General features: G+C 52.9%; 2 protein-coding genes across 7 annotated transcripts in view; both read left to right on the forward strand.

The window, feature by feature from the left end:
• UBE3B (ubiquitin protein ligase E3B) overlaps nt 1–17,480 on the forward strand; it is a 224,352-nt gene extending 206,872 nt beyond the window's left edge. For all 4 annotated transcript variants that reach the window (XM_079151283.1, XM_079151280.1, XM_079151282.1 and 1 more), the window contains exon 29: nt 17,470–17,480. The gene's annotated coding sequence lies outside the window, so the exon portion shown is untranslated. The remainder of the gene's footprint in view (nt 1–17,469) is intronic.
• FAM222A (family with sequence similarity 222 member A) overlaps nt 1–18,282 on the forward strand; it is a 49,307-nt gene extending 31,025 nt beyond the window's left edge. Inside the window, exons 2-3 of one of the 3 annotated variants that reach the window (XM_079151388.1) lie at nt 8,224–8,372; nt 15,868–18,282. In XM_079151388.1, the coding sequence (XP_079007514.1) occupies nt 8,255–8,372; nt 15,868–17,150 (1,401 nt within the window). In that variant the 5' untranslated portion in view covers nt 8,224–8,254 and the 3' untranslated portion in view covers nt 17,151–18,282. Of the gene's footprint in view, nt 1–8,223; nt 8,373–11,912; nt 12,150–15,867 lie in introns of those variants that run through there. The other 2 variants (XM_079151390.1, XM_079151389.1) reach the window with 2 other exon arrangements.
• Nucleotides 18,283–27,168: the final 8,886 nt, after the last annotated feature.

Here is a 27,168-nt window from a genome sequence, read left to right on the forward strand (position 1 = left end):
AATTCCTTGTTATGTTTAATCCTCTTTGCTCTGAATTCAATGTTAACCATTAAAATGGTAAGCTTACCAGATATGTGCTGTCGGCTTGCAAGTCTGCTGGGCAGGAGGCTGAGGCAGGAGGATAGTGAGTTCGGGGCCAGGATTGGAGACCCTGCCTCAAAATAAAAAGTGAAAAGGGGGCTGGGGAGATAGCTCAGCTGGTAGAGTGCTTGCCTCGCAAGCACAAGGCCCTGAGTTCGATCCCCAGTACCGCAAAAAAAAGTGAAAAGGGCTGGGGATGTAAGTCAGTGGTGTAGAGCACGTCTGAGTTCAACCTCTGGTGCTGAAGGAAGAAGAAAAACAGAAAAAGGTGGTAACCTCCGCTCATTGATGACATTCTTCTCGAAACCTTTGTCAATCCTTTTATCTCAGCCTTTCTGAATTAGGTGTGACTTATGTACTATAGATACTATGGAGTTGGATTCAGCTTTGTGATCCAATCTACCTGCCTCCCCGCCCCCTCTTAACAGGAGAGTTTTAGCCCATTTGCATTTATTGATACGACAGATGTCTGGTCCTGAATCAATCATCGTGGTCTTCCATTGAGTTTAGAAGTCTTTCACTTTGTGATCTGTGTTCCCTGCTTGCTTTTGTGTACCTGGCTAGTCACAGAGCCGGTTGCTGGTCTTGTCCTGGTAGCATGATTTTAAATAACTGTCCTTGAGATAACAAAAGGATGAAATTAGCATCTTCCATTTTTCTCTCCTCGGAATTGACTTTGTATTTTTGAACCTCTGTTCCCTGACATCAGCTTTCAGTGATACCTTTTGATCCTGGCTATGAAAGGTGAAGGCATCACCTACTTTATCATCAACCTCTCCCCTATCCTTTCTCTTTGTCAGTGATACCATTACTGTATGATTCTCAGGGCCCAGAGAGTGAGCATTTGGCTACATCGCCATCATCCCCACATCTGCCTCAATCTCGGTCTCCTTGATAAATAAGATCAGCACTTGCCACCTACCGCTCCATCTTACATCCGGTCGTCCCAAATGGTCCCTCGGGGTGTTGCCGAAGCCAGGCCTTGCAGCATTCCAATACATTCGGAATGGCCTGTTTGTTGTCTTTCCACTTGAACAGGTAAAAAGAAGAAGTCATTTATGGGTCACTGTCTCCTTGAGGATATTGTATTCCTCGTTCTACTCTCTTCTGATGTCACATGTTGTAGGAGAAGTTGAAGCTGATTTTTCCTCCTTTAACTTGATTGTGATCTTCCTGTACCTTTCACTGCCAGTTACTTTACGAGAGTACCTCTCAGGGTTAATCTGTTGGAGTCTGTTTTCCCTGGAACATGGAATTCCCTTCAGCATGCACATCCAAGGCTTATATTATTTCTCCGAAGATTCAGGTTAAGCATGTATTGGCCATCTTTCCCTTCCCCACCTATGCCCTTCTGAGGAAGCCTGACTCCTCATTTCCTTTTCACTTTAACTCATTTTTCTTTCTACGTTGTCAGCGCCTGCTTTTTTTCCTTTTGCTCTTGTATGTCTGCTTTGTGTTTTTGCTTTATAGAAACAACTGCTTACAGTTGTTTATTTTCCCTCCCTCCACGATGAAATGTTGGTTGTAACCTTCATCTTTTCTATGGTTGCAATCTTCTGATGGGAAAAGTGTTTTCTGCCAGTCATGAATTTCTTTATTCTTTGCCTTACCTTCATTTAAAAATATATTTTGATGAGGTCCTAGTCTTGTTCAATATGAACTACTTTTCCTTTGGAGCAAGTGATTTTTTTTTTTTTTTTCCCCAGTCCAGCTATTTGCGGGAGGTTCAGGTTGAGAAAAGGCCAGGGCCATGTCCTGAGCTAACTGGAGTTCTCCTTAGGACTCTACGTGTAACTCGTTTATTCTTTATTTCCCTCCAGTTGCCTCAGAGACAGAGGTTCCTGCAAATATGGCTTCTTTGTGTGATTTCTTGTGTGGCCCCTCCTCTGTTCTAAATCAGCTGGGCCTGCCACCAGCTACTTTTGCTGCTGCAAATAAGGTGTTCAGGTTTTATATCTCAGTGTGCACACCTCACTGTTGGGAAGTGCACTACTGACTTTTTTTTGAAGTCTGCAGCTGCAGAATCTTTCCGCCGCTGCTTTCCTCAGCCTCACCTGACCTCTGCTACTGTTTGCAGCATATTCACCTGGTTGGTTTAGGGGTTTATCAGCTGCATTGTATTTCACAGCATGGATTAAAGAATGACATTCAACTCTTCCTTTGTTGATGGACACTGAGGTTGTTTCTTGTCTCTCAGATTGAATCCAGAGTGCTCTGCCACTGAACTACAACCCCAGCCCTTTCTACTTTTTATTTTGAGACAGGTTCTTACTAAGTTGCTGAGGCTGGCCTCAAACTCTCCCAGCTGCAATCCTCCTGCCTCAGCCTCCCTTGTTACTGGGATCATACATGTGCGCCACACCCAGCTTCTCTCAGTACTCTTTGCACACATGTATCTGTACCAAAAAAAAAAAAAGAAAAATTCTCACCGCCTCGAAGAGTCTGTGCATTTCCACCTCTGGTTACTACAGTCCAGCTGTCAGGGCCTCTCCAGCTTGCCTTTTGCTGCCAGCAGCTGGAGGCAGGAGCTGGACCTTGTGACTTGGGCTGGACCTTCCCTTCTGCTCCAAGGCTGGAACCAGAGAGCATGAAGGGTCACCACCCCTGTGCACGGGTCCTTTCACATCCTGCACTGATTGAAAAGGCAGACTCTGCCTGTAATTGAAGAGCACAGGAAAGAGGGAGGGAGGGAAGCAAATTGAATCCAGTGCCCTGCTGCCGGTCAGTGCTGGACACTGGGCGGAGGAGGCTCCTACCCCTTTCTTCTGGGCATGACCCCGGGTTGATGGAGACCTTCTGCCCTGGGCAGAAACAAGACAGGAAGGAAGGGGCTGGCCCTGCTGTTTCCCACCAAGGGAGAAAAGTCTACCAAGCCTTGGGCTTGACCTTGAGCAAGTCAGTCAGCCTCCTGGGGCCTGTGTTCCCCCTTCAGAGGGTCAGAAAGGGCGCAGCAAAGAAGCCATCCAGCTCTGCCCATCTGTGATGGTGACATCTAAAGGCCAGTTGGAGAGGGGGCACCGTGAGACCCCTGTCCTCCTCTTCCCATAGAATGGGGATCAGCGCGGTCGGGTTGCACAGAGCTCTAACAAGGACCAGCTTCCCCGTGTGCCCAGAGAGTGGTCAAGCAGACATGGCCACAGGTCACATCTCTGGGAGCTGTGGGTGCCTCATCTGTGTGTCCAGGAGCCTGGGCGGGAGGCAGTTGTGGCCTATTCCAGGTGACCAGAGAAAGTGACCCGGAGAAAAAGAAAAAAGGATTTCCGAGAGAGGGGAAGTCCAGTCCCCTCGGCTACCTCAGGCCTCAAGCTCCTCCCAGCTGGCCAGAGTCCTGGGGTCCCAGACGGGCTCTGCCACCCCTGGGACAGAAAACAATTTGTCTCAGCTGCTTCAGACCTTCCCCACTGATAAATATTTGACTTTCTCATCATGGTGTTAATATACAAACTTTGAGTCACCCACTGCCGAAAGTACAGGCTGTGCAGAGAGCCCCAGAGAGGCGCCGCAGAGGGGGACTCCAGGGACTGGTCTCTTCTGCATCCAAGGGAGCTGCCCCAGGGCCGGGAGCCCAGCCCCCAACACCCATACTGAACAGGGGGACATGGGGCTCCCTGGCCCAGCTCTCATCCTCACTGATGAGACCGTTTGAAGCACATGTAACCCAAGACCAAGCCAGCTCATCCCTGGCTCCCACACCCCTGCCCTGCAGGCCGCCCACGGCCCCCGGCTGGAGCTACTGCCCAGGTGAACCAGAGCCCGTGAGCACTTGGCAGGGGCGCTGCTTCCAGCTATGCTAATAAAATCTAGAAGAAAAGGGCCCGTTTAAAATTCCAATAAAATTCAAAACTTATCTTGGGCTGTGCAGCAGATTGGACGACAAGGCAGCCCGATCGCCGGCCTTGCCGCCACAGGAGGCGGACCAAACCCCCACATGCGACTTAAGGAGTGAAAAATGAGCTCTGAGCCAACCAAGAGGGCAGCCAGCCCCCCTCATCTGTCAGTGTTGAGCCACGACTACCAATGAACCTGAGCAAAGACCCAAGTCACTGCTGCACACCGCAGGAGGTCCCAGCCAGTTTGCAAGACAAGAAAAGGAAATTCAAAGAGGAATCAGAAAGGAACAAAACTGTTTGCCTAGGAAACCCAGGAGAATGCGACTTCAGTGAGATCGTGACTCTAAGACCAACATCAGCGGAGGCTGAGGCAGGAGGATCGCAAGTTCAAAGCCAGCCTCGGTGAAAGCAAGGCACTAAGCAACTCAGTGAGACCCTGTCTCTAAATAAAATACAAAATAGTGCTGGGGATGTGGCTCAGTGGTTGACTCTCCCTGGTCCCCCCCCCCCGCCCCCCCCTGCCAAAATAAAAGACCAACATACAAACACAATTGTACTGTACAACAGAGGTGGACAACTTTCTGTGCAGAATAGATACTTTCAGCCTTGTGGGCCATAGAGTCTGTTAGGATATACCAAAGCTTTAGGTCCAGCAGGAAACAGCCACAAACATACATAGATGAACAATGGGTGTGGCTGTGTTCCAATAAAACTTTATTGACACACACTGGTAGCCTGCTGGAGTTGGAGTTTCTGTTATATCTGCTAAGTCGTGCAATCTCCCACTCTGAAATTTAGGAACATTTTCACCACCCCCAGACCTATTAGTAGTCACTCCTGGTTTGTCCCCAGCTCCCTGAGACCCAGGAAACCATTGAACTACTTTGTGTCTTTACTAAATTGTCTGGGATGCCCTCTGCAGATGGACACTAAGCCGTGCCACCTTCTGTAACTAATTCCTTCATTTCCAAAGTTCATCCACATTTTGGTGTGTTTCAGCACGTCCTTCTTATTGCTGGATGATATTCCATCATATGGATATATCATGTTTTATTTATCCATTCATCAATTGATGGACATTTGGGGGTTTTCTGCTTTTTTGGCTACTGTGTCTAATGCCGTGAACATCCAGTACAAGTTTTCAGAGGAACCTGTGTTCTCGTTTCTCTCGTGTACATACCTAGGAGTGGAATCACCAGCTCACCTGGTAACAGTTAGCTTTCTGAGCATCTGCCAGCTCTTTTCCAGAAGGGTCGCACCGTTTTACATTCCCAGTGTAGGAGAATCCCAGTTTCTCCATGCTTAACCCAAACATGTTATCTTCTGCCTTTTTGATTTTAGCCATTTTGGTGTGAAGCGGTATCTCAGTGTGGTTTGAAGTCACATTTCCCTAATGACTAAGGAGACTGAATGTCTTCTCTACACTGAGGATTGAGCCTAGGGACACTCACTTTACTACTGAGCAACACCCCCAGTCCTTTTTATTTATTTATTTTTTATTCTGAGACTGGGTCTTGTGAAGTTGCTGAGGCTGGCCTCAAACTTGGATCCTCCTGTCTCAGCCTCTTGAATTGCTGGGATTACAGGTGTAGGCCACCACACCTGACTTTTTGCCCATTTTAAATTCAGTTGTCTTTCTTATTAAGTGATAAAAGGCTTATATATTTTCTAGCTACAAGTCCTATATCACATGCCTGATTTACAAGTAGTTTCTCCCATTCTGGTGTTTTCTTTTTCATGGCATCCTCTGAAGCACCAAAGATTTTAATTTCGATGAAGTCGAAATATCTCTTGTCACTTGGGTTTTTGGTGTTTTATCTAGAGAAGGCTTTGTATGACCCAAGGTCATGAAGAGGAGCCCTGTGTTTTCTTCCAAGAGTATTCTAGTTTTAGTTCTTCCATTGAGGTCTTTGATACATTTTGAATGAATTTTTTTTTTTTTGGTATGGTGTGAGGAAGGGATTTAGCTTCATTCTTTTTAAAAAAAAATATTTTTTAGTTGTCAATGGATCTTTTTTTAATTTAATTAATTTATTCATATGGGTGCTGAGGATGGAGCCCAGGGCCTCACACACGGCCAGGCAAGCGCTCTACCACTGAGCCACAACCCCAGCCCCCAGTTTCTTTCATAACATTGTAATATGTTATGAAACATTGTAATATGTTATTATAATATGTAATATGTTATTTCATTGTAATAACATGTGGATACAATTGTCACAACACCATTCCTCAAAAAAAAAAAACAATTTTTACCCCACTGAGTTTTTTTGGAAACCTTGGCAAACATCAAGACACCATGAGACACCCTGTTCCTATCTTTACACCAGTCCCTGTCTTTATGTCTTGATTATTGTAACTTTGTAGTCAGTTTTAAAGTTAGAAAATGTGATCCCTCCAAACTTTGTCCTTCAGATTCTTTTTGGCTCTTCTGGGTCCCAGGAATTGTAGTGAGATTCGAGCAGGGGTCGCATCGGGTCTGTAGATGAATGCGGGGAGATCCCCTCTCAACATCCAGTCTTCCAACTCACAGCGCATCTTCCCGCTTAAATGATTTCTTTCTACAAGGTTCTAAAGTTTTCAGAGGATGTTTTGCTCTTCTTTTGTTAAAATTTATTCCTCGGTACTTTATTCTCTTTGATGCTGTCATAAGTGAAATTGGTTCTCTTTTTCTTCTTCCTTTTTTTGTTTTTGTGCTGGGGACCAAATCCAGGGCCTTGCCCAGCCTGAGCAAGAGCTTTACTACTGAGTCACATCCCCAGCCCTGGAATTGTTTCCTTAATTTCATTTTTTTGAATTGTTCTGTGTGTGTAGAAAATGCAGTTTATTTTTGTGTCTTGGTCTTCTGTCCTGTGACCTTGCAGATCTTGTGTATTTCTAGATTTTTTTTTTTTTTTTTGCATCTGTGAATAGAGATGGCTTTATTTCTCCCTTTCTCCCAGGCATGTCTTTTCTTGCTTTTCATCTGATTGTCCTGGCAACGGAAGCTTCCTTGAGGACATGTGTGACGCCAGGTGTCTGTCTCCTTCCTCATTTTGGAGGAAGCATTCAGTCTTTAACCATTAGGTATGAAGTCAGCTGTGGGTTTTCACAGGGTGTTGACGTGAAAGGATATGGATGGGGGAAATGCTTTTTCTGCACCCACTGAAATGATGTGTGGTAGCTGCCCTTTATTTCTGTCGATATGGTGTTACATTAATTGATTTTTTGATGTTGAATCAACCTTACCTTCCTTGGACACGTCCCACTTGGTCATGGTATATAGTTCTTTTTCTGTTACTGGATCTGGTTTGCTGGTATGTTGTTGATTTCTCTCTATATATTCATAAAGGACATAGGTCTGTAGTTCTTTGTGTGTGTGAGAGAGAAGTCTTTGGTTTTGGTACCCAGGTAATAATACTGGATTCACAAGATTACTTTAGAAGTGTTCCCTCTTCTCTTTGGGGGAAGAGTTTACAAAGAACTGGTAGCAATTCCTTAAATCCTTGATAGAATTCACCTTGATAGAATCCAGCCATCCTGACCTGGGCTTTGCCTGGTGGGTAGTGTTTTGATTTCTAATTCACTCTGTTGCGATAGGTCTATTCCGATTTCCTGTTTCTTAGGTCAGTTAGGAATGTGTCATTTCATCTAAGTTAGTGGTATAACATTTAAAATTGTAATAAAATAAGTCAACAAAAGATGTAAATGCATCTGTACAGAAAAAAAAAAAAGTCGGTTGAATGTTGTTTTTAGAAGACCTAAATAAACTTACACATATGTCATGTTCGGGGACAGAGATCGAAGATGGAAAAATATTTAATCTAATTCCTACTTTTTTTTTTTTTTTTGTACCAAGAATTGAACTCAGGAGCACTCGGCCCCAGAGCCACCTCCCCAGCCCTATTTTGTATTTTATTTAGAGACAGGGTCTCACTGAGTTGCTTAGGGCCTTGCTAAGTTGCTGAGGCTGACTTTGAACTGGTGATCCTTGCAAGCCACTGGGATTACAGGTGTTCAACACCACACCTGGCCTCTACACCCTACATCTCACCGTGTGTGTGTGTGTGTGTGTGTGTGTGTACACGTGTGTACGTGTGAGACTTGAAAAGCTGGCTTTGAAGTTGAGAAGGAAAGAAGAAAAGGCCAAGAATGGCACTTTTGACAAAGTATGGGGCTGGGGAAAGGGCTTTACTACTATGGCTGAAGGTCGGGGCAGAGCAGAACCCCCAGAAATGGATCCACACCCACAATGAGCTCAATCTAGGACAAAGTAGGGCCTGCAGATCGTGGGGAATCCACACCCAGCCCTGAGACAACTGGTCGCCCACAGGGAATGAGTGACGGAGCCTCCCGCCTTGCGCATGGGGGGGGAGGGACCCCAGCCAGGCGAGTGCGGTAACACCCGGAAAGCAAAACGGTACTGTTGTTGGAAGGGCAGTGACGGACAGCGTCAGCCCCAGGGTGGGACGTGCTTCCAAGGTCAGAGAGAAGGCACGAGTAAAAGCCAAGTCGGACCACGTGAAGATTCAAGAGAGGGTGTCCACGACACTCACCACGGACGTCTCCAGAGAGACCACGGTGTAGCTGCAGACAGAGAACCATGGGGACAAGACCCAGAGGGACGCAGACCCGGGAGGCTGGGGCCAGAGGCTGGGCTGGGCAGGTGCGGAGAGAGGAGCTGGGCTGTCGCAGGCGCGGATGGAGACCTGCGTGACATGACCAGAAGGAGGGCCCAGGAGCACACAGCCTGGGACCTGGGTACGGGGACAGCGAGGGAAATGAGGCCCAGGTGAGGGCGGGAAGTCAGGCTACGGAGAGGCCAGAGCGGCCCTGCTCCCCAGGACCCCGGCCGCCCCGGGCTGAGGAAGCTGTGTGCGCGGGACGCCTCCTGTCCCCCTGTGTGCAGTGTCCCCCTGTGTGCGCGGAGCCGGGGGACCCCGGTGCAGTGCCCGGTGGCCTCTGCTGGGCTCCGTCTGTATACCATGCCTTCTGACTCGCGTTCTCTCATCGCGTCTTCTCTCCCCCCCCCCCCCCCCGGGGGGTGGGGGCGCTGCGGTCGCTTCCCAGAGGTCCCCTTCCCGTAACTGGAGCACCGGGGCAGGCTGGGGTCCCCTGCTCCTCCCCAGGGCCCCGCAGCAGAGGCCGGGAACAGCTGCGGCCGCCCTGGCCAGGCAGCCCTCCCCAGCCCCTCCTGGGCGACCTCATTAGGGATTCTGCTGGTGCCACCAGCTAATTAGTGTCACGTTAATTGAGCGTTCAGGAAGCTGCCACCTCCAAGGGCGGAGTGTCGCATTGAAGGGGAATGCAGATGTGGGGCTGCTTCTCCCTGCCGGCTGGGGCCAGGCCCTGTGCCCAGGGGCCCCGTCTGTCCTGAAGAAGCCCCGGTCACCCCTCCTGCCCTGTTTCAACCCAGATAGCACCCACTGTGTCTTGGCGAGCTTTCGTGGAGGAGGCAGCAGATCTGAACACCTACTATGTGCAAGGCACGCCTGTCATTGTCCCCTTCTGTGGGAAAGTGACAGGCAGCCCCTCTCTATACCCAAAAACCTGAGGTCTCCCGGGGAACCACTGCTCCAGGGTCATGCCGGGTGAGCCCCTGGGAGGCCAAGGCCACAGAGCTTCCAGGAGGCTCTGGAGCCTCAGGACCCAGTTTCAAACCTGCTGCTGGCCACGCCCAGCCCGGGACCTTGGTCCAGGGACTTGCCCTCTCCGAGCCTCGTGTGCTGCTCTCTCACGTGGGGCCAGCTCCAGAATGTGCCTCGCAGGGTGGGGAGGGCCAGACAGAGCATGCCTCTCCCTGGACACGTCTGGAGGGACCGACTGAGGTCCACAACAGGTGCCTGGGTCCCCCAGGGGACAGCCGGACCAGGAATGCTGGGCTGGTGTCCCACCCCCACCTCCCCCTTTATGAGCAGGTTCTGTGTCACATGCTCTGTGGGGCATCGAGCCCCACCGTGACTCCAGCAGCTCTGTGACACAGCCACCCCTTCGTCCCTTCTTGCAGATGAGGACTGGAGGCTCCCATGCCCAAGGTCATCCACAGCAAGTGGCAGAGCTGGTGTCAAACCCCTGCGACTGGACTCCGGCAGAGCGTTAGCTTCTCACCACCCTGGTCCCCACACTAGAGTCCCCACCCCCATCCCCCATCCCCCCTCACTGCTCCTAGAAGGCAGCGATGCAGCCGATTCCCTCTCAGTCTCCCTGTGGCAACATTAAATCCCACTCGAAGGGCTGGTTTTAACTGGCTTAATATACTCGTTAATAACTGCGTCTGTTTAACGCACCTGTAAAAGGCCCATAACGTGAACTTAATGGCGGTGACGACTCGCCTGGCACTTCCAGCCAGCCTCTTAAATTTCCTGACAAGCCTTTAGTGGGGGCCACGGGGCAGAGATGGGTCAGAGTTGGAGACGGAGCAGGGGAAGGGGCGGCCTGGCTCACTGCCGGGCACCTTGCTCTCTGCACGCCCAGTCCCTCCCGGTTCTTTCCGGCCTCTGCCCCTGCAGCCTCGGGGCCTCCGAGCAGGGCCTCCGAGCAGGGCCTCTCAGGCATGGAACCCTCATTCCTGTGATGCTTCCTGAGCTCTCACCAGGTTGGGTCCGTACAGCAGGCAACGGAAGCAGAAGCGAGCTGCTGGCGAGCAGAAGGAGCCTGAGACACAGTGTGCCCTCCAGGGGCCTGAAGGAGAGGAGGCCAAGGGGGGAGACCTGGCCCCTGCAGCCAGGGTCTCCAATGCCACCCTGAGCAGGCTCCAGGGAGGGTTTTACAGAGGCAGCCAGGAGCACAGGGGTGGTGGTGGCTTCAGTGAAATCAACGCCAGCAATACCCACGGTGCCTGTGGGTGTAGGCACCAAGCTCGGCCAGCCCTTTACACTCCCCAGGAAAACCCTCCAAGGTCCGCAGCGGCACTGACCCTTTTACACAATAGAAAGCTGAGGCTCAGAGAGGGGCAGTGGCACACCCAAGGTCACACAGCCAGTGTGTGGCTGAGCTGGGATTTGAACCAGGTCTGATTAGGAGCCCGCCTGCCACCCCCACCCCTCAGGTGCTGCAAGGCCGTCTGCCCCAGCCTGTGCTCTGCCCAGGGAGGAGGGGTCAGCTGGAGTGGCCAGCACGCTGCTCAAGGCCAAGGGTTGAGGAGAATGTTTTCAAGAGGGCTGGATGCAGAGGTAAAGGGCGCCTCTGCCCCAGGACCCCGGAAGGGCAGAGCTGTGTGCCCCTCCTCCACCCCAGGTCAATAGTGGCCCTGGCTGGCCACTGGTGATGACAGAAAGGCAAAGGGACCCACCCAGGTGGACACTGGGCTGTTTTCTTCAAGTCCTGGTGCCACCCCCTTGCAGAGGGAAGGAGGGAGACCAACAGCTGGTGTTGGGTGCCCTACTCTGGAACCTCCTCTCTCCACCCACCGTCCCACTCGGGTCCCCACCTCGTCAGAGCCTGGGAAACCTCACTCTGGTGCCCGTCGGGTAACCCTGGTGCTGCCGATCGGCCGGGTACCCCCTTCCCCATCACCTGGCGGGTCCTGTGACCTAAGTCTTTCCCAGCTCTGGCTCCTCTGTGGAGTAAGCACCCGGGTCCCCGTAGTGCCGAGCCCTACCGATGGCTGTGTGTGCCCCCCACCTCTAGCCTGTCTCCAGCTGTCGCCCCAAATGTGCCAGGCGCTTTCCTGGGATCCCCCAGGCTCCTTCTCGCCTTCCCCGCTCTGTACTCGGAAGGCCACTTTCCAGGAAAGCCCTCCTCTCCGGCCATTGTGCCCAAGCGAGGCACAGCTTTGTCCTGCGGTCACCCCACCCTGCTGCTGGTTCCCAGGGCAGCACCTCTAGTTGTACCGGGACTCTGGTGTTGGGGCACCGCGGGGAGTACGTGCCTGGATGGTGGCACCCGTGGGCACTCACACACCGGGTGGGCGGCACTGGCAGCTGGCTTCAGCCTCCACGCAGGCCTCCACTGGTGGGTTCCAGGAAGACGTCGAGAGAGCGTTCCGCAAGTCGCACTGTGTTTCACAGGCTTACTGTGAACATCGCCTCCCTTCCACCATCTCCAACAGAGCCGAGCAGCCGCGCCAGCTCAGGACCAAGGGAAGGAGGGTCAGGCTCGGCTCTCTGCCGGAGTCACGTCAAGGAATTTGTGGCCGAGTGTTAAAACCATCTCTCCTTCTTGGTCCTTGTTGGCCAGGCTCCCTGCTGCCCGCCCCCCCTCTGCCCCCGACTCTGCGAAGCCGGCTCTGATGGATGCTGGTCTCCAAGGCCCAGTATGGTGCCAGCACACGGTGGGGACCAGGAGACCGTGGGTGGGGACTGGAGGGGCACAGGGAGCAGGGACTCCAGGCTGGACGGTGTACCTGGCTGCGGCCTCGCCATTCATTCTGTTAGTGGGCTTGAGTTCCTGCTCCGTCCTGTGAGCACTGGGGACACTGCAGTCCATAGCAAGCCAACCCGGGGAGGCCAGGTCTGGAGGGTGTGGGGACAGGCCTACAGCAGTGCACTGCTGGGGTCCTTGAGGTGATGAAGCCCAAGTGTGGGGACCCCAGGCAAGGCAGGAAGGAGGAGCAGCGTACAGTCTGGGGCCTGGGTCCCCTCCCTCGGCCCACCCGATCCTCGCCACGGAGAAGCCTGCCTCTGGCTGCAGGCTCCTCACTTCCTCCACAGGAGGCCTCCTGCCTCCTCTCAGTACCCAAGTGGCCTGGTAATTGCACTGACTACCCATGACCAGACCCCTCCAGGGGGGAGTCTGGAGCCTTCCCCAGGCTGGGGGCAGGGGCCCTGCACCTCCACTAGACTCTGGAGTTTGAGGTCCCAGGGGTGGGCCAGGAGAAGGAGGTGTGTGGGGTAGGTAGCCAGCTCAGGAGCTCACCGGCCCTGTGATCAGGCCAGCCTTGACCCTGGGAGTCTGGTGTCCTGAAGGCCCGTGCCCACCGGAAAGCCTCAGGCGCAAAACATGGAGCAGCAGGAGCCCCACCAGCGTAGGTCCAGGCAGGACCTGGCTCTGGGCCACCAGAGGGGCGGGGCAGAGGCCTGGACAGCAACCACAGCTGCCCAACTGGGAGCTGCCAGCAGGTCACCTTCCTGCCTCTTCAGCCCCTGGGCTGACCCTGGTCCCCACGAGGGATGGCTCTTCTATGGAAGAAGAGTGAGCCCCAGAGTTCTCCTGGGCCTTGCCTGGGTTGAGTCAGGTGACCGTGACCCAGAAAGTGGACAGAGGGCATCAGCTGAAGCTCTGCTGTGCTGGCTTGGGGGAAACCGGCTTCCTTGCTTCATCTGTAAAATGGAGACCTTGTGTGTCATCTGTGTGGCAGGTGACTCCAAGGCTTAGTGGCCTAAAACAGCAGCCATAGTCTACTCTCTCCCTTGCCTTGAGTGGCTCAAGAACGTCGCAGTAGCTCAGCTGGGTGGCTGGGCCCAGGGTCTCTCAGGAGGGTGGGGTCAGCATGTCACCCAGTGTTGCCCTCTGACCTGGAGGCTAGAGGCCTCCATTCATCTCTGTGTGGGCCTCTCTCCAGAGGCTATCCAGTGTCCCCGTGTGACAGAGGCTTCCCCCAGAGCAAGTGATCCGAGAGAGTGGCAGAGGAGGCCATGGCTTCATCCACCATGTTCGGGCCACGCTGTTCACCAGCCCTGCTTGGCGTGGGTCCTGGGTACCACGTGAGGGCGTGATTTGTGCCGTCAGAATCACTGAGCAGTGGCAGGTCCTGGGGGTCAGCTGCCAAATGCCAGGACCTGTTTCCTATCTGTGACGTGGGGACCCCTTCCCACCCCCAGAGTAGCCAGGCCCTCCAAACAAGAGCCACCAAGAAAAGCCACGGGCGCAGAGTCTGGCACCGTGTCCTAGCACCACGGTCGGCTCCCACAAAAGCCAGAGGGACAACACTGCCCTCCAGGAGCCCTGCTGGCCAGGTGGGCAGGATGTCCCTTCCTTGAATGAACCGAGGCCAGGAACATTTGCTTTTTTTTTTTTTCCTTCCTTCTTAAGGTTTTAAACACCTAATTTATTCCATCCATTAGATAGATTTTGTAGATTTAATCATTTTCACAGTTGGTGGCTCATTGGATACTCAAGATAAACTCCAAATGAAAGTATAATGGTGAGGACAAATGAGTTTTCACACCACAATGGCAGAAACTTGCTTGGGAAGAGACTTTAAGAGGAACGAAAATACATACAGATATAATTTTTTCCCCGGCAGCTGGTTTTGCTGACTCTAGTAGGGTTACCACAGCTAATTTCACCAGTTTTGTTCATCTGTAAAATTGCATAAAAGTGACATTTTTGTGCTCATTATAGCAACTGCTGATTTATGGCTGGCAAATGAAGAACGGGTCCCTTTTTTGCGGGACTCTCCGAGCGGCGCTAAGTGCCCATGAAATTGCTTGTATAATGTAGTTTAAATCCAATCTCGGAGAAAGATTCCCCCGTTGGCCAAAGTGACATTTCCATTCTCCACACTGAGTTTATTTTAGGCCACTTAGGAGGGGGCGGCCCCAGGCAGGGTCAGGATGGGGACCCACGGCGGGCTCACCTGCCCTGCCCGGGTTAGGAACAGGGACACGGCCCCAGCCTCCCTGAGGTATGTGATGCCTCCTGCTGCTGCCTGACTCCACGTGGCTGCCTGGTGCCCTCAGGCCGGGCTTGTCCAACCTGGTCCCCCTGACATTTGGAGCTGGAGGGTTCCTGGTTGGGGGGGTCTCCATTGTGCATTGTGGGACGTGCATCTACCACCAGATGCCAGCAGCACCTCCACCCCCCGGCTGTGACAGCCAGATACATCTCCAGATGTCACCGCGTGCCCGTGCAGCGAGAACTGCTGCCCCTGCGGAGAGGCCCGCCCCGGCACCTCTCCGTCCCCTCTGCTCGAGCCTTCTCTGGCCCCTGCGCTCCCCCATCCTAAGTTACTTACAGTGCCCACCCGGGACAGCCTCCCTCACCTCTGGGCCGCTGTCCGAAGCTGGCTTCTCCCCTCCCTCCTCACGCCTTCCACCACCACTTCAGCTTCGGCACTTAACCCACACCCATTGCTCCCCCGCTGGGTAACTCCCTTACCCCACGCACCAACCCGCGTGCATTTCATCCGATCGACTGCGAGCCCACCAGCAGGTGAGGCTCTGGGAGGAGCAGTGGGGAGACCTTGGCAGTGGCGGGTCTGCAGCCCCAGCCCCACCTGTGCCAGCTGCCCCCTTGCTCTGCGGGGAGGGTATTAACAGCACCAGCTTCCGCTAACGCTGCCCCCTCGCAGGTCGCGTTAATGACAGCATCGCACCATCTTGTAGATGAGGAAACGGGTCCAGAGTGGTGATCTTGCTCCTCCAGGTCACCCTGCAGACCTGGCACCATTATTACCCCCATTCCACAGGTGGGGCTCAGCTGGGCAGCCAGCTTGCCCAGGGCCACACAGTCCCATCCAGCCCCGGGGTCTTTCCAGCTTCATGCAGCCCCTGTCCCTACCGCCTTGGCCCCATGGGAGGCTCTGGGCTGCAGTGGGTGATGTCTCAGGACCCAGGAGGGGCTCGAGGGGTGGGGGGGATCCACTCTATCTATCGTGACCCACTCCCTTGTGGCAGGGCCAGTTGTGTATCTAGTATTGGCGAAGGAGTGGCACAACCCAGATGGAGCTCACCAACAGTATTAGTGGCGGCTGGTCACGTGGGAGCAGTGTGGGGTTCCACCCGCTGCAGACAGAAACCAGGCACGCGTAGCCTGCACTTTTGGGAATCAGGCAAGCCCAAATGTGCTGGGGACAGGGAGGGGGCACAGGAGCCTCTGGGGTACTGGCGGTGCCCGCCTCCCACCCGGGGGTGCTCCATTTGTGACAGTCCACAAGCCCAGGACGTGTGTGGTCTCCTTTCTGTACGTCACAGCTTAAATTCTGGAAGGAGTGAATGAAGAAGTGAAGGAACGGGAAGGGGGCTGGGCAACCCATGGGCTGCCCTGGGGAGCAGGGGCTGCGCTCTGGGCCTCACCTGTGCCTTTGTCCCCGCAGGTGAGACGGTGGCCAGCTCCATGCATTCCTCCCGCTACCCGAGCCCGGCCGAGCTGGATGCCTATGCCGAGAAGGTGGCCAACAGCCCGCTGTCCATCAAGATCTTCCCCACCAACATCCGGGTGCCCCAGCACAAGCACCTCAGCCGCACCGTCAACGGCTACGACACCAGCGGCCAGCGCTACAGCCCCTACCCGCAGCACACGGCCGGCTACCAGGGCCTGCTGGCCATCGTCAAGGCCGCCGTGTCCTCCTCCAGCGCTGCCGCACCCACTGGGCCCGCCAAAAGCGTGCTCAAGAGCGCAGAAGGCAAGCGGACCAAGCTGTCGCCTGCCACGGTGCAGGTGGGCATTGCGCCCTACCCAGCACCCAGCACTCTGGGGTCCCTGGCTTACCCCAAGCCGCCCGAGGCGCCCGCCCCGCCACCCAGCCTGCCTGCAGCTGCCACCACCGCCTCCGTCATCCCCCTGCCGGGCCGGGGCCTGCCCCTGCCGCCTTCCAACCTGCCCTCCATCCACAGCATCCTCTACCAGCTCAACCAGCAGTGCCAGGCCCCGGGCGCTGCGCCCTCCGCCTGCCAGGGTGTGGCCGTTCCCCACCCCAGCCCGGCCAAGCACGGCCCGGTGCCCAGCTTCCCCAGCATGGCCTACTCGGCCACGGCCGGTCTGCCCGACTGCCGGAAGGGCACGGAGCTGGGCCCGGGAGCCACGCCGGCGCTGACGTTGGCCGGGGCCACCAAGCCGGCAGGGTACGCCGACGGCGGCCTGGATTACCTGCTGTGGCCTCAGAAGCCGCCCCCGCCGCCGCCCCAGCCGCTGCGCGCCTACGGCAGCAGCACGGTGGCCAGCAAGTCCCCCGAGGCTTGCGGCGGCCGGGCCTACGAGCGGGCCAGCGGGTCGCCCCTCAACTGCGGCGTGGGGCTGCCCGCCAGCTTCACCGTGGGCCAGTACTTTGCCGCCCCCTGGAACAGCGTGCTGGTGACCCCCACCAGCGACTGCTACAACCCCGCGGCGGCGGCGGCGGTGGCGGTGACTGAGCTGGGGCCCGGGACGGCCCGGGAGCTGGCGGGGCCCACCGCGGACGGCCTCTCGGGCCTGCCCAGCAAGAGCGTGTGCAACACGTCGGTGCTGAGCAGCAGCCTGCAGTCGCTGGAGTACCTCATCAACGACATCCGGCCGCCCTGCATCAAGGAGCAGATGCTGGGCAAGGGCTACGAGACGGTGGCCGTGCCCCGGCTGCTCGACCACCAGCACGCCCACATCCGCCTGCCCGTCTACAGATAAGGCCGCCTGGCGCATGCGTGGACAGACGGACGGGGCACCGAGCGGGGACACAGGCTGCTGGACGGGGTGGGTGGCCTGCAGGGGCCCTGGCCCTGCACCCACAGATGCCCGCGGGGAAGCCAGGCCGGCTGTTGCGCGTGGGAAGAGGCAGGATGACTTCTCCAAGGCCCCTCCCCCCTCGGCGACCCCAGGACACGGAGGGTCCGGGGGTGGCCAGTGACATCCACCCCTCCCTCCACCTAGGTCAGCAGAGGCAGGCAGAGAGAAACCGCCTAAACACAGGAATGGTTCTTTCTGGGTCTCTAGAAAAGGGGCTCAGACCAGGGTGGGATGCAGAAGGAAACAGGAGTCTTCTCCCACAGTCTCCTGGAAAAGGAGCAAAGGGGCCTTTGGAAGTCACGGGGTCCAAAGCGTCCCTCTGCCTTGATCCAGGTGAAGACCGCTCTGACCCCGGAGTCCTGCAGGCCCCCACCCATACTGCCTCCCTCAGTCTCCTCCCCCTGCCTATTTCTTCCTAACCGAATTGCAGCCCCACCCCCATTCTCTGTACCCCACACCCACATCTCCACCTTCCCTCCAGTACATCTTACAGGGCTGCTGGGCACAGTTGTGCAAGCTGTGCACTGCACGGGGCACCTCCTTCGAGGGCACCACTTGCATCCTAGATTTGTATATTTATTACAGTTTTTCGCATCTTGAGGAAGAGGCACCGTGGGGTCTAGCGATGGGCCTGTAAGCTTAGACCCCACTCAGAGGGACCCTACCTTGCCTTCTTTGGAGGGGAGTCTTCTGGGAGCCAGTGAGGGGGAAGCCTACTGATTGTACTCGGGAGACCCGACCGACTCCCTTCCTGCAAACTGGCCTCCGAGGCCTGGTCCACTCTATCATGGGGGGAAGGGAGGCAGGGGTCCCCAGTAAGTCCCCGAGGCCTGAAGTCCCCCACGTCACGGCCCCCCGGTGCTCCGGCAGTGGTACTGTATCTCTCCAAGGCCTGTTCAAGCACTAAGTGCATTTACGAATCTCTGAGAATGTTTTTTTTTTATACTAAAATTGACCATTATATTCTACTGTGAGAAGTGCGCTCCGCACTATATTGTTTTAAAAACGAAGAGAAAGAAAAAAAAGGGGAAAACACAAAGTGGTGTCTCAGCCGTCCGCTTGCTTCGTGCGCAGCTCCGGGTTTGCTGGTCCTTCCTGCCTCGGGGATGAGGCGGGCTGTGGCCGGCCCAGCCCGTCGTGCCCCGGAACAGCCTTCATCTGTCATTCCAGCTCGCTGAAGCCAGACGCTGCCATGAGCCTTACATCCATGTCAGCTCAACGCCAGCGGCCGTGGTCACGGTCATGGCCAGCGATCCGTCTGCAGGGCCTCAGGGTGGGCACCGAACCTGAGTCCCTCTGTCCCGTTTTTTTCTGTGGTGCTGTGTTGGTCTTGGGGTGGCGTCTCTGTTCCATCACTGAATTCCTTCCCAGCCTCCATGGTGGCAGTGTGACTGGGAACAAGCCAGTGGTAGCCTTCCTGGCCAGCTCCATCCCAGCCGGTCAGACACCCCAGTGCCCAGAGATTTGTGGCAGGCACTACCTGCCCCAGGGAGCTCAGCATTTATTAGGCACTGCCTGTATGCAGCACATGTTCATACAGACGATATCTCACTGGGGAGCCTCAAAATCACCATGTAAGCTGGGAGGTGTTTGAGAGCAAGAAGCCAAGGCTCAGAGACATGAAGTGATCTGCTCAAGGTCACACAGCAAGTCTGTGGAGGGCTGAGGTTCCGCAGCATCGGTTCTTTCTCACATCCTGCCTCTGCCTCTGCTTCCCCTGGCTCATCTCCCCTGGGCTTACCAGCCCAACATCTGGGCCAGGAAAAATCAGAGCGCCTCCCCCAGTCTGAAGCCAGGCCTCTCTTCCAGGTGCAGAGCACTGTGGTCAGCTGTGCGAAGCAGAGAAGGGAGGCCCCACCTCCCCAAGACCAGGCCCCCAAATCTGGCAGCGCAGGAAGCCCAGTCCCCAAGAGGGTGCTGAGCTCTGGACACTGGGTTCTCAGCAGCCTGCGTCCAGCAGCAGGAAGTAGAGGATTTGGGAGGAAGCTGTGTCAGGCAAGGCCTTGGGAGCAGGGTCAGTGAGCCAGCACACCACCCAGCCTGGAGGGAGCCGGAGACCTGGTCCCACCGGACACCGTGCTGGGAGAGGCAGAGCCCCAGGGGAGGCCACGAGGAACAAGCATTATAGAGCACAATTAGCCTCCGCCCAGCTGACAAAGCGATTTTATGACCCACTCATTTGCATCTCATAACCACAAGTGACATCATGCCCATTTACACATGGGGACACAGAGGACCTGTGGACACCCATCAGGGCGTCCCAGTGCCAGCTTGGCCTCTGGTTCACCCAGAACCTACACATCCCAGGGCCACCTGGAGAAGGGACAGAAGCAAGACTGCAGCCACTCTGTGCCAGGTCCCTTGCATTTGCAGGTCTGGGCTACCCATCTGCTTCCATCCTTGGAAAGCCTCCTGGCCTTTGCAGGGTCTGCATGCATTGCACACCAGGTCACTGTCACAGCTGGGCCTGGCTCCAAGCCCCGCTGGGGTCCTAACCCACCCTAATGTGGACTCCCTAGGTGCCTTGGCCAGGATCCTTCCCCCTGGGCCTCAATTTCCCCATCCGAACCCTTTGGAACTGCACTCATGCTAGGTGGTCATAGTCCTGCCCGGTATTTCTACAGTCCCTGGTGATGACAGGGCAAGACAGGTGACAGAAGTGTCACTGCTGCGATTAGCAGTGGCCCACAGCTAGTGCAAGCAGCCGGACACCAGGCCCAGCGCTAACCGTCTCCGAATCCTTTCTGTCACTCAGCACAGCATGGGTGCACCGTCTCACTTCACAGGAGAGGCCCCTGAGGACTGGGGAAGGGCTGTCACTTTGCCCAAAGTCACACAGCCGAGGCCAGAGAACCAAGAAGCAGCTGGCCTGTCCAATTCTGAGCCTGAGTCTGATCCCCGCGCTCTGCAGACAACAGGAAACACCACCAGCCCCCGCAACCCCCATGTGGCCCGTCTGGCTCCAGAAGCCAGACCCAGGCTCGGGTCCCACAGCCAAGGCTGCGTGAAGGAGACCCCCTGGCCGACCCCTCCTACGGAGCTTCACCCTCTCTGTCTCAAACCCAAGGGCCTCCTCCCCATTGAACCGTCCTGGGCTCACACGCCTTAGAGCGGAGCTGTCCGCTTTGGTAGCAGGTGTGCCGGCACCTGACTTCCTATTACTGACACGTTCCCTCCCGGCGACCATGAGATGGCCCCATCAGAGCGGCCCCAGAGCAGAGTGGGGCCCAGGAGCAGACGGGAGTGGAGGGACCCGGGTCAGCAGGCATCCGTCCACTTTCCCAGGGTGGCTTCCTGTTTTCTTGACTCACATTCATGGCCTAGATCAGCCCCCCAGGAAGCGGAGACAAGTTCAGCCTCCTGGACTTGACCTCCCTCCGAACAGCAAGACCTTGAACTAGAGCTGGCTTGGCCTCAACTCCAGGCCCAGGCTCCCGCAGGGTCCCACGAGTGCTGCGCTGCATCTGATTGGCCGCGAGCTCTTAAAGGGGCGTGGCCCACTTCGGCCCACCCCCTGGAAGGTGGGGCTACACCCGTCAGGTAGTTTTCTCTTAAATCACCACCATCACCAGTTCACCAAAGTGGCAGGTTGATGGGAGGAGGCAACAGAACTGTCCTTGGCATCCCTCCAATACCACACGTGACCCTGGACAACCTGGGGGACCTCCCTGAGCCTCAATTTCTACATCTATCAAAGGTAGAGGTGGCACCTGAGTTAGTTCATGAAAAAGTCCATGAAAAGGGCTTTCCCAGGGGCTGGGGAGATAGCTCAGTTGGTAGAGTGCTTGCCTTATAAGCACAAGGCCCTGGGTTCGATCCCCAGCCCCCCCCCCCCCCAAAGAAAAAGAAAAGGGCTTCTCCAAAGGTACTGAGGCAGTGGTCAGACTGAGCTGACTCCACTCTGATGCTGCCCCCATGAGCAACGTGGCTTGGGTGAAGTGATGACCCCTCTAATGGCCTCTTCCTCAACTGCAACCTGAGGCTGGTACACATGAACCCCACTCACCATGGTTTGACATAACAAAATTTTTTTTGGTACTGGGGATGGAACCCAGGGTGCTCTGCCACTGAGCTACACCCCAGCTCTTTTTATTTCAGGACAGGGTCTCGCTAAGTTGCTGAGGCCGGTCTTGAACTTGAGATCCTCCTGCTTCGGCCTCTGAAGTAGCTGCAATTACAGAAGTGCACCACCAGGGGGCACCTGGCAACATAAAATTTTTGGACTTTCCAAGGGTACAAAAGCCATATGCGTTCAGTAGAAACTTCTTCGATCTTTGGATTTTGATTCCTCTCCCCCAGGAGACTTGAGGTAATTGAGTTTCTTCTCTTCAGGTCTCATTTTCCCCATTTGCAATACAAGGACCCATAATGGGCATTATTTCCGGGACCACCACTTCCTAACAGTCCTTCATCCATCAAGTTGAGCTGGAGAGACAGCAGGGGAAGACCCTCAGGGAGAGTGAGGAAACCCACCACCGAGAAGTGAGGATGAATACCCCTATTCTGAAGAAGAAAACAGGTTCAGAGAGAGGGGGCAACTTGTCTGAGGACACACAGCAGTTTGATCCTCCAGAGGAGAGTCTAGGCCTCCTTCTCTCCTTCTTGGTGATGGGAGTATTTCCTGGGTCTCACAGACTCACCTAAGAGGGAGCTCACAGAAACTTCTTTCTGACTAGGTCACCAGGTTCCAAGTTTCCCTCAGGCCTCTTCTGAGGAGGTCCCCAGGTGTGACTATAGCGACCCCTGGTGGCCAATGTCAGATCTCAGCAGCCCCACCCAGATCAACCAAGGGCAGATCTGTGGGATTGAGGGGGGTGCCTTCTGCATGTGGTGTGCTGAGAGCAAGTAGGGTGCTCTGACCTCACTGAGGAACTCAGGGTGCTGTGATCTGTGGTCCTGGGTTTGAGTCCCAGATCCACCCACGCTATAGCCCTCTGTGGAAAACTTACCTCTAAAACAATCCTGCCACCCCTAGAAAGTTCATACTAAGGCATACTTGGTTCATACCAGGCCTCACTTTCTTCATCTGTAAAATGGAGATAAAATTTTGTCCTTGCATCTGTATGATTTTGGCTAATAGAAAATCCTGATTCGACTGATTCGAATGAGAAAGAAAATGTATTCTCTCAAGTAATCATAAGAAAATTTAAGGCTAGGCAGCCAAAGATCACTTAATTCAGCAGCTCAATGATGTCATCAAGGGCCCAAGTTCTTATTCTTCCATTCTACCGATCCTCTTCATGCTCACAACATAACAGCTGCTGTTCCAGGCATCACATCCAGACCTGACCATTTTCAGCATAAAAGACAGTCTCTCCCTTTATTCATCTTACTTTCCCAGAATTTCCCCTCTCCCAGTAGACTTGACCTCTTGTCTCATGGATCAGAACTGGGTCATATGGCTGTTCCTGTACTAATACCTAGTAAGGGAAATAGAGTCACGGGGCAGCCTGTAATTGTGCAAAGCACAGTGGGAAACTGAGCAAAATCAGGAGTTGTGCTAGGTGCAGCTCCTTGGGTGGCTGAGGCAGGACCATCATTTGAGTTTGAGACCAGCCTGAGCAACAGAGTGAGACCCTGCCTCAAAAATAATAAGAAGAGGGCTGGGGAGATAGCTCAGCTGGTAGAGTGCTTACCTCTCAAGCACAAGGCCCTGAGTTCGATCCCCAGTACCGCAAAAATAAGAAGAAGAAGAAGAAAAAGGAAAGAATCAGGTGCTGTGTATAAGGAAGAGGAAGCAACAATCCCATCCAGAAGCTTCTGCACATGGTTCCTCAACCATGAATACCAACACCAAGCACAGCACCCAACATGGGGTAGGTGCCTGATCTGGGTTCATCTGCTTCCTCCTTTTAGATGTCCTGTGAGAACACAAAACCTCCAAGCTGGGCCCTCCTCATCCAGCCTCCACTCCCCAATCCTGGGGGACACGTCTGCCCTGCCCACACCTCTCCCACCCCCTCCTCCGCTCCATCACACCCTCATTGTGTTTCTGTCTCAAATGCCTGGGATGAACAAAGATCTCTCCATGGTCCCCAGTGATTAGGGATTCCTAAAAAGCAAAGGCAGGAAGTACTTGGTTCACACATAAAAGCTTTTGCTAGGGAGCCAAACATTAATAACAGCATGAATGTTTTCTCACCTATGATACAGAACAGAGGGATCCGCATACACAAGGAATCTGGGCAAGGTGTGGAGACTGAGTACCCACCGCCACATTATCACATTCGGGAATGTCAGAAGCATGCAAAGAGATGAACAGTGTGGCTGAATATGGCTTTTGATGAAATAAAATCCCCAGCATTCATCTAAAACAATCATAACAGCTGATAATAACAGGGCATGCAGTGATGAATTCTTCACAGGCGGAAGAGGTAATTGTTCAATGAAGACCTGAGAGTTTCGGAGACTGTCTCTTCTGATGGGATTCCTTTGTTTTTGACTCTGGTACCACTAATTATTTCCCAGTAGTGCTTTAAACTCAGGAGGAAAAAAACCCTCCTGTCAAATATGACATACAAGTGCTTTATCATTGTTAAATACACATATATGCACATAATAAGAAACCCTTGTTGGAATGCAGTTAGGGCATGTTCAAAGGGAAAGGGCACTAAAGACAAGCTGGCAGCCTGGGGGACTGGTAAAGGTGGCAGGTGACAGCCAGGGTCTTTGCTGCATAAGTGTCTGGGCCATCACCTGTCACTCATCACCTCTCTGGCATGGGATCCCAGGGCAGAATGCCTGGGCTTAAATCCTGCTAGTGTCACTTACCAGTAGACAAAAGAGTTTTCACTTCTCTGAGCTCTTATTTTCTCATCTATAATAGAGAATGTAGTAGACATTTTTTTTTTTTTTTTTTTTTTTGGCTTATCTGGGTTCTATTTTCTTTTTCTTCTAGGGTCAGTGTCCATTACCTATTGCTGTGTGCACTTTTTAAAAAAATCACAAAAAACTCAGTGGTATTAAAACTAAAAGGTATTAATTTCTTTAGTATCTACAGGGTTCCTTTGATCCCAGCTGGATGTACCTGGGGCATGTGGCTCTGTCCCATGAATCTCTGGCAGGGGGAGGCACAGATATGTCTGCTAACATCCTATTAGTCACACAGGTCACATGATCAAGCTCAGGCATGGGAGATTATGCTATGACCCCAGTGAGAGGGAAGCACAAAGTTGAAACTTTTGGGGGCATGAATGAAAAGAGGAGTGGGGATTGGGGCTACTGATGCTGTCTAGCACAGGTAGCAACATTTTAACTTTCCTTAAGGAGAACTGACCTGCTCCATTCTGTACCTGTAATACAGGAAAAGTCAATTCCATCCTTAACTTAAGAGGCGGCCAAATATCTCAGGTCTGAACAATCAAACAGCATTCTGCATCCCAGGAAACAGTGATTGGTTCAGAAATAGATGCATTGGCTAGGGATGTGGCTCAGTGGTAGATTGCCTATTTGGCAAGTGCCCTTGAGACCCTGAGTTCAATCCTCAGCACGTGTGCGTACACACACACACACACACACACACACACACACACACACACACGAGACCCCAGCTGGTCCTGTCAGTGGAAGAGAACAAAGATGACACAAAGGAAGAGATAGACACAAGAGAGAAATTAGTCCTGATGACCTCATTCAAGCCCCTGGATCCAGCCATGCCTGAAGCTAGACATGCCTGGACTTTCTCATTAATGAGAACCAATTTGTATTCAGATTTCTTGTCAAATGCAACCCTGAAAACTAAGACTAATGCCTGTGGGCAGGGACGGGAATGTATTAAGAGTTCCAACTTTATAGTATCACTCTGTGGCTTAAATGAGGTTATATATGTAGAAGTAGTAAGTTCAAGCCTGAGACACCTGAGGAGTTCAAATAATGCAAGTGTGTTTTTATCAGTTATTAGAAGACACAGGAGAGAGCTCTTGCTGAGTGAGCAATTGAGAAGAGGAAGATGGTGAGAAGTCATGGAGGAGGAGAGGAATCCACAACTGGATTCAAATCTGCACTCACCAGGTAGCTGTGTGACCCTAAATGGGTCACTGTTCCTCTCTGTGCCTTATTCAGAAAGGGAATGAATCCTCTTATTCCCTACCTCCCAGGATTATTCAAAAGACTGAGATCATATGGGCAAAGGAATGACAGATGTTCTTCAATTTACATCCTGATAAACCCATCATTAAGTGGAAAATACCCCAAGTGGAAATGCATTTCATACACCTAACCTGCCAGACATCATGACTTAGCAACACCACACTGTAAACTGGATTGTTTCCCCTCTGATCACGAGGCTGGCTGGGAGCCGTGGCTTATTGCAAGAGAGTAGCATACCACCTATCACTAGCCCGGAGAAAGGTTCAAATTCAAAATTCAAAGTCTGATTCTCATGTGGACTGTTTTACACCATTGCAAACTCAGAAAATTGTAAGTCAAACCACCATAAGTCAGGGACCTGCCTCACATTCAAACTCTGTCTGCTCCACTTTAAGCTGCGTGGACCTGTGTGGTGTCTGCAACATCTCAGCCTTAGAGGGACACCTCAGCCTAGCAGGCTATGATTGACAGAGTCAGGCCCACAGCAGGCACCCCTTCAACACCTGCCTGAGGAGTGGAGAAGGAACCAACGTGCCTTAGCTTGGAGCAGGCCATGAGATCTTAATGATGTTGCTTTTCCATAACCTTCGTAGGTGAAGAGTCCCCTGTCTCAGGAGCTATGTGAGTAAAGGTGTGGAAATTTGGCAGTAAAAGAAAAGTAAGCATGGATGAAGTTTGGGGTGGATCAATGATCCCCAAATGTCAGTCATTTCTATCACAGGGTCATCATTTTCCCCACGAATTCTAATTTGTTGGATGTGGTTCCTTAAATTATCTAGGTTTTAATTCTTACACGAATGTATTGTAAACTTCACTGGAGGGCACTACTTAATCTAGAAAAACAATATTGCTTCCCTCAAACAGGTCTTAATACTCTAAAAAGAAAATGAAATTGAAATCTGTGTTCTTCCAGAAGTTCAAAGCCAAAGTATTTTTCACTATTTAAGACAGATTATTTGAAGAAAAATTTAAAAAGAAAAAAACAACCAGAAGCACCAAACTGAGACCTTGACATAATTGGGAGACACGGATAATTGAAAAAAAAAAAAAAAAAAGGTTTTAAAATGCAATTTGAGGAACAATGTGTCACTGAAAATATTTTGGCACACAACCAGTACATGTTCATGTTGGGACATGTTAAGTCCAGTATGATTTTTTAATCAGGTTCTGGGGTCAATCACCAGCACTATGGGGGAAAAAAAAAAAAGTACTGGAAACAGAAAATCTCAAAGACTTGAAAACTTTTAAATTCTCTCAAACAGATATTGACTCATAGACAATCCATGCTCAAATCATTAATTTTTTAAAAGAATTTTTGAAAAAGTTAATACATGGCTAAAAATGTTTTCATAGGAAAATTCATAGCCAAAATTATTTCACTGTAAAAATGTGAATTATGAACTTAACTCAAGAAGTTACTGAGTCTCTGAATTGGAAGGGTTTTTGACTTTGTGGGGTAAGCCCAGGCCATGGCCCCTAAAAGAGTAATCTGTTCATGGCCCCACAATGAGCCACAGACATTCTTGGTGACAGTGAGGGCAGAGGGTGGACATCTGGGAAGAGACCACAGCAGATGCCACTGGTTGCCTACATAATCTGAATTCCCCCATTTTCCTTTATCACAGAGCTCAGACCTGGCCAGGTCACTTCCTTCCTCCATGTTGCCATTGCTTCTTTAGACCAATTGCTACTTCCTGTTTTGCAATTGACTGAAGCATAAAACACATGACACAATTCTGCTCAACAACAGAAGAGGGGAGACAAACTGAGGAACTTAAGGGAAAAGTTTCCTTCTACATAAAAAGAGATACAAGAAGAACCATATGCCCTT

The sequence above is a fragment of the Sciurus vulgaris genome (genome assembly GCF_902686455.1).
Source record: "Sciurus vulgaris genome assembly, chromosome: 8".
In the NCBI taxonomy this organism is placed as follows: domain Eukaryota; kingdom Metazoa; phylum Chordata; class Mammalia; order Rodentia; family Sciuridae; genus Sciurus; species Sciurus vulgaris.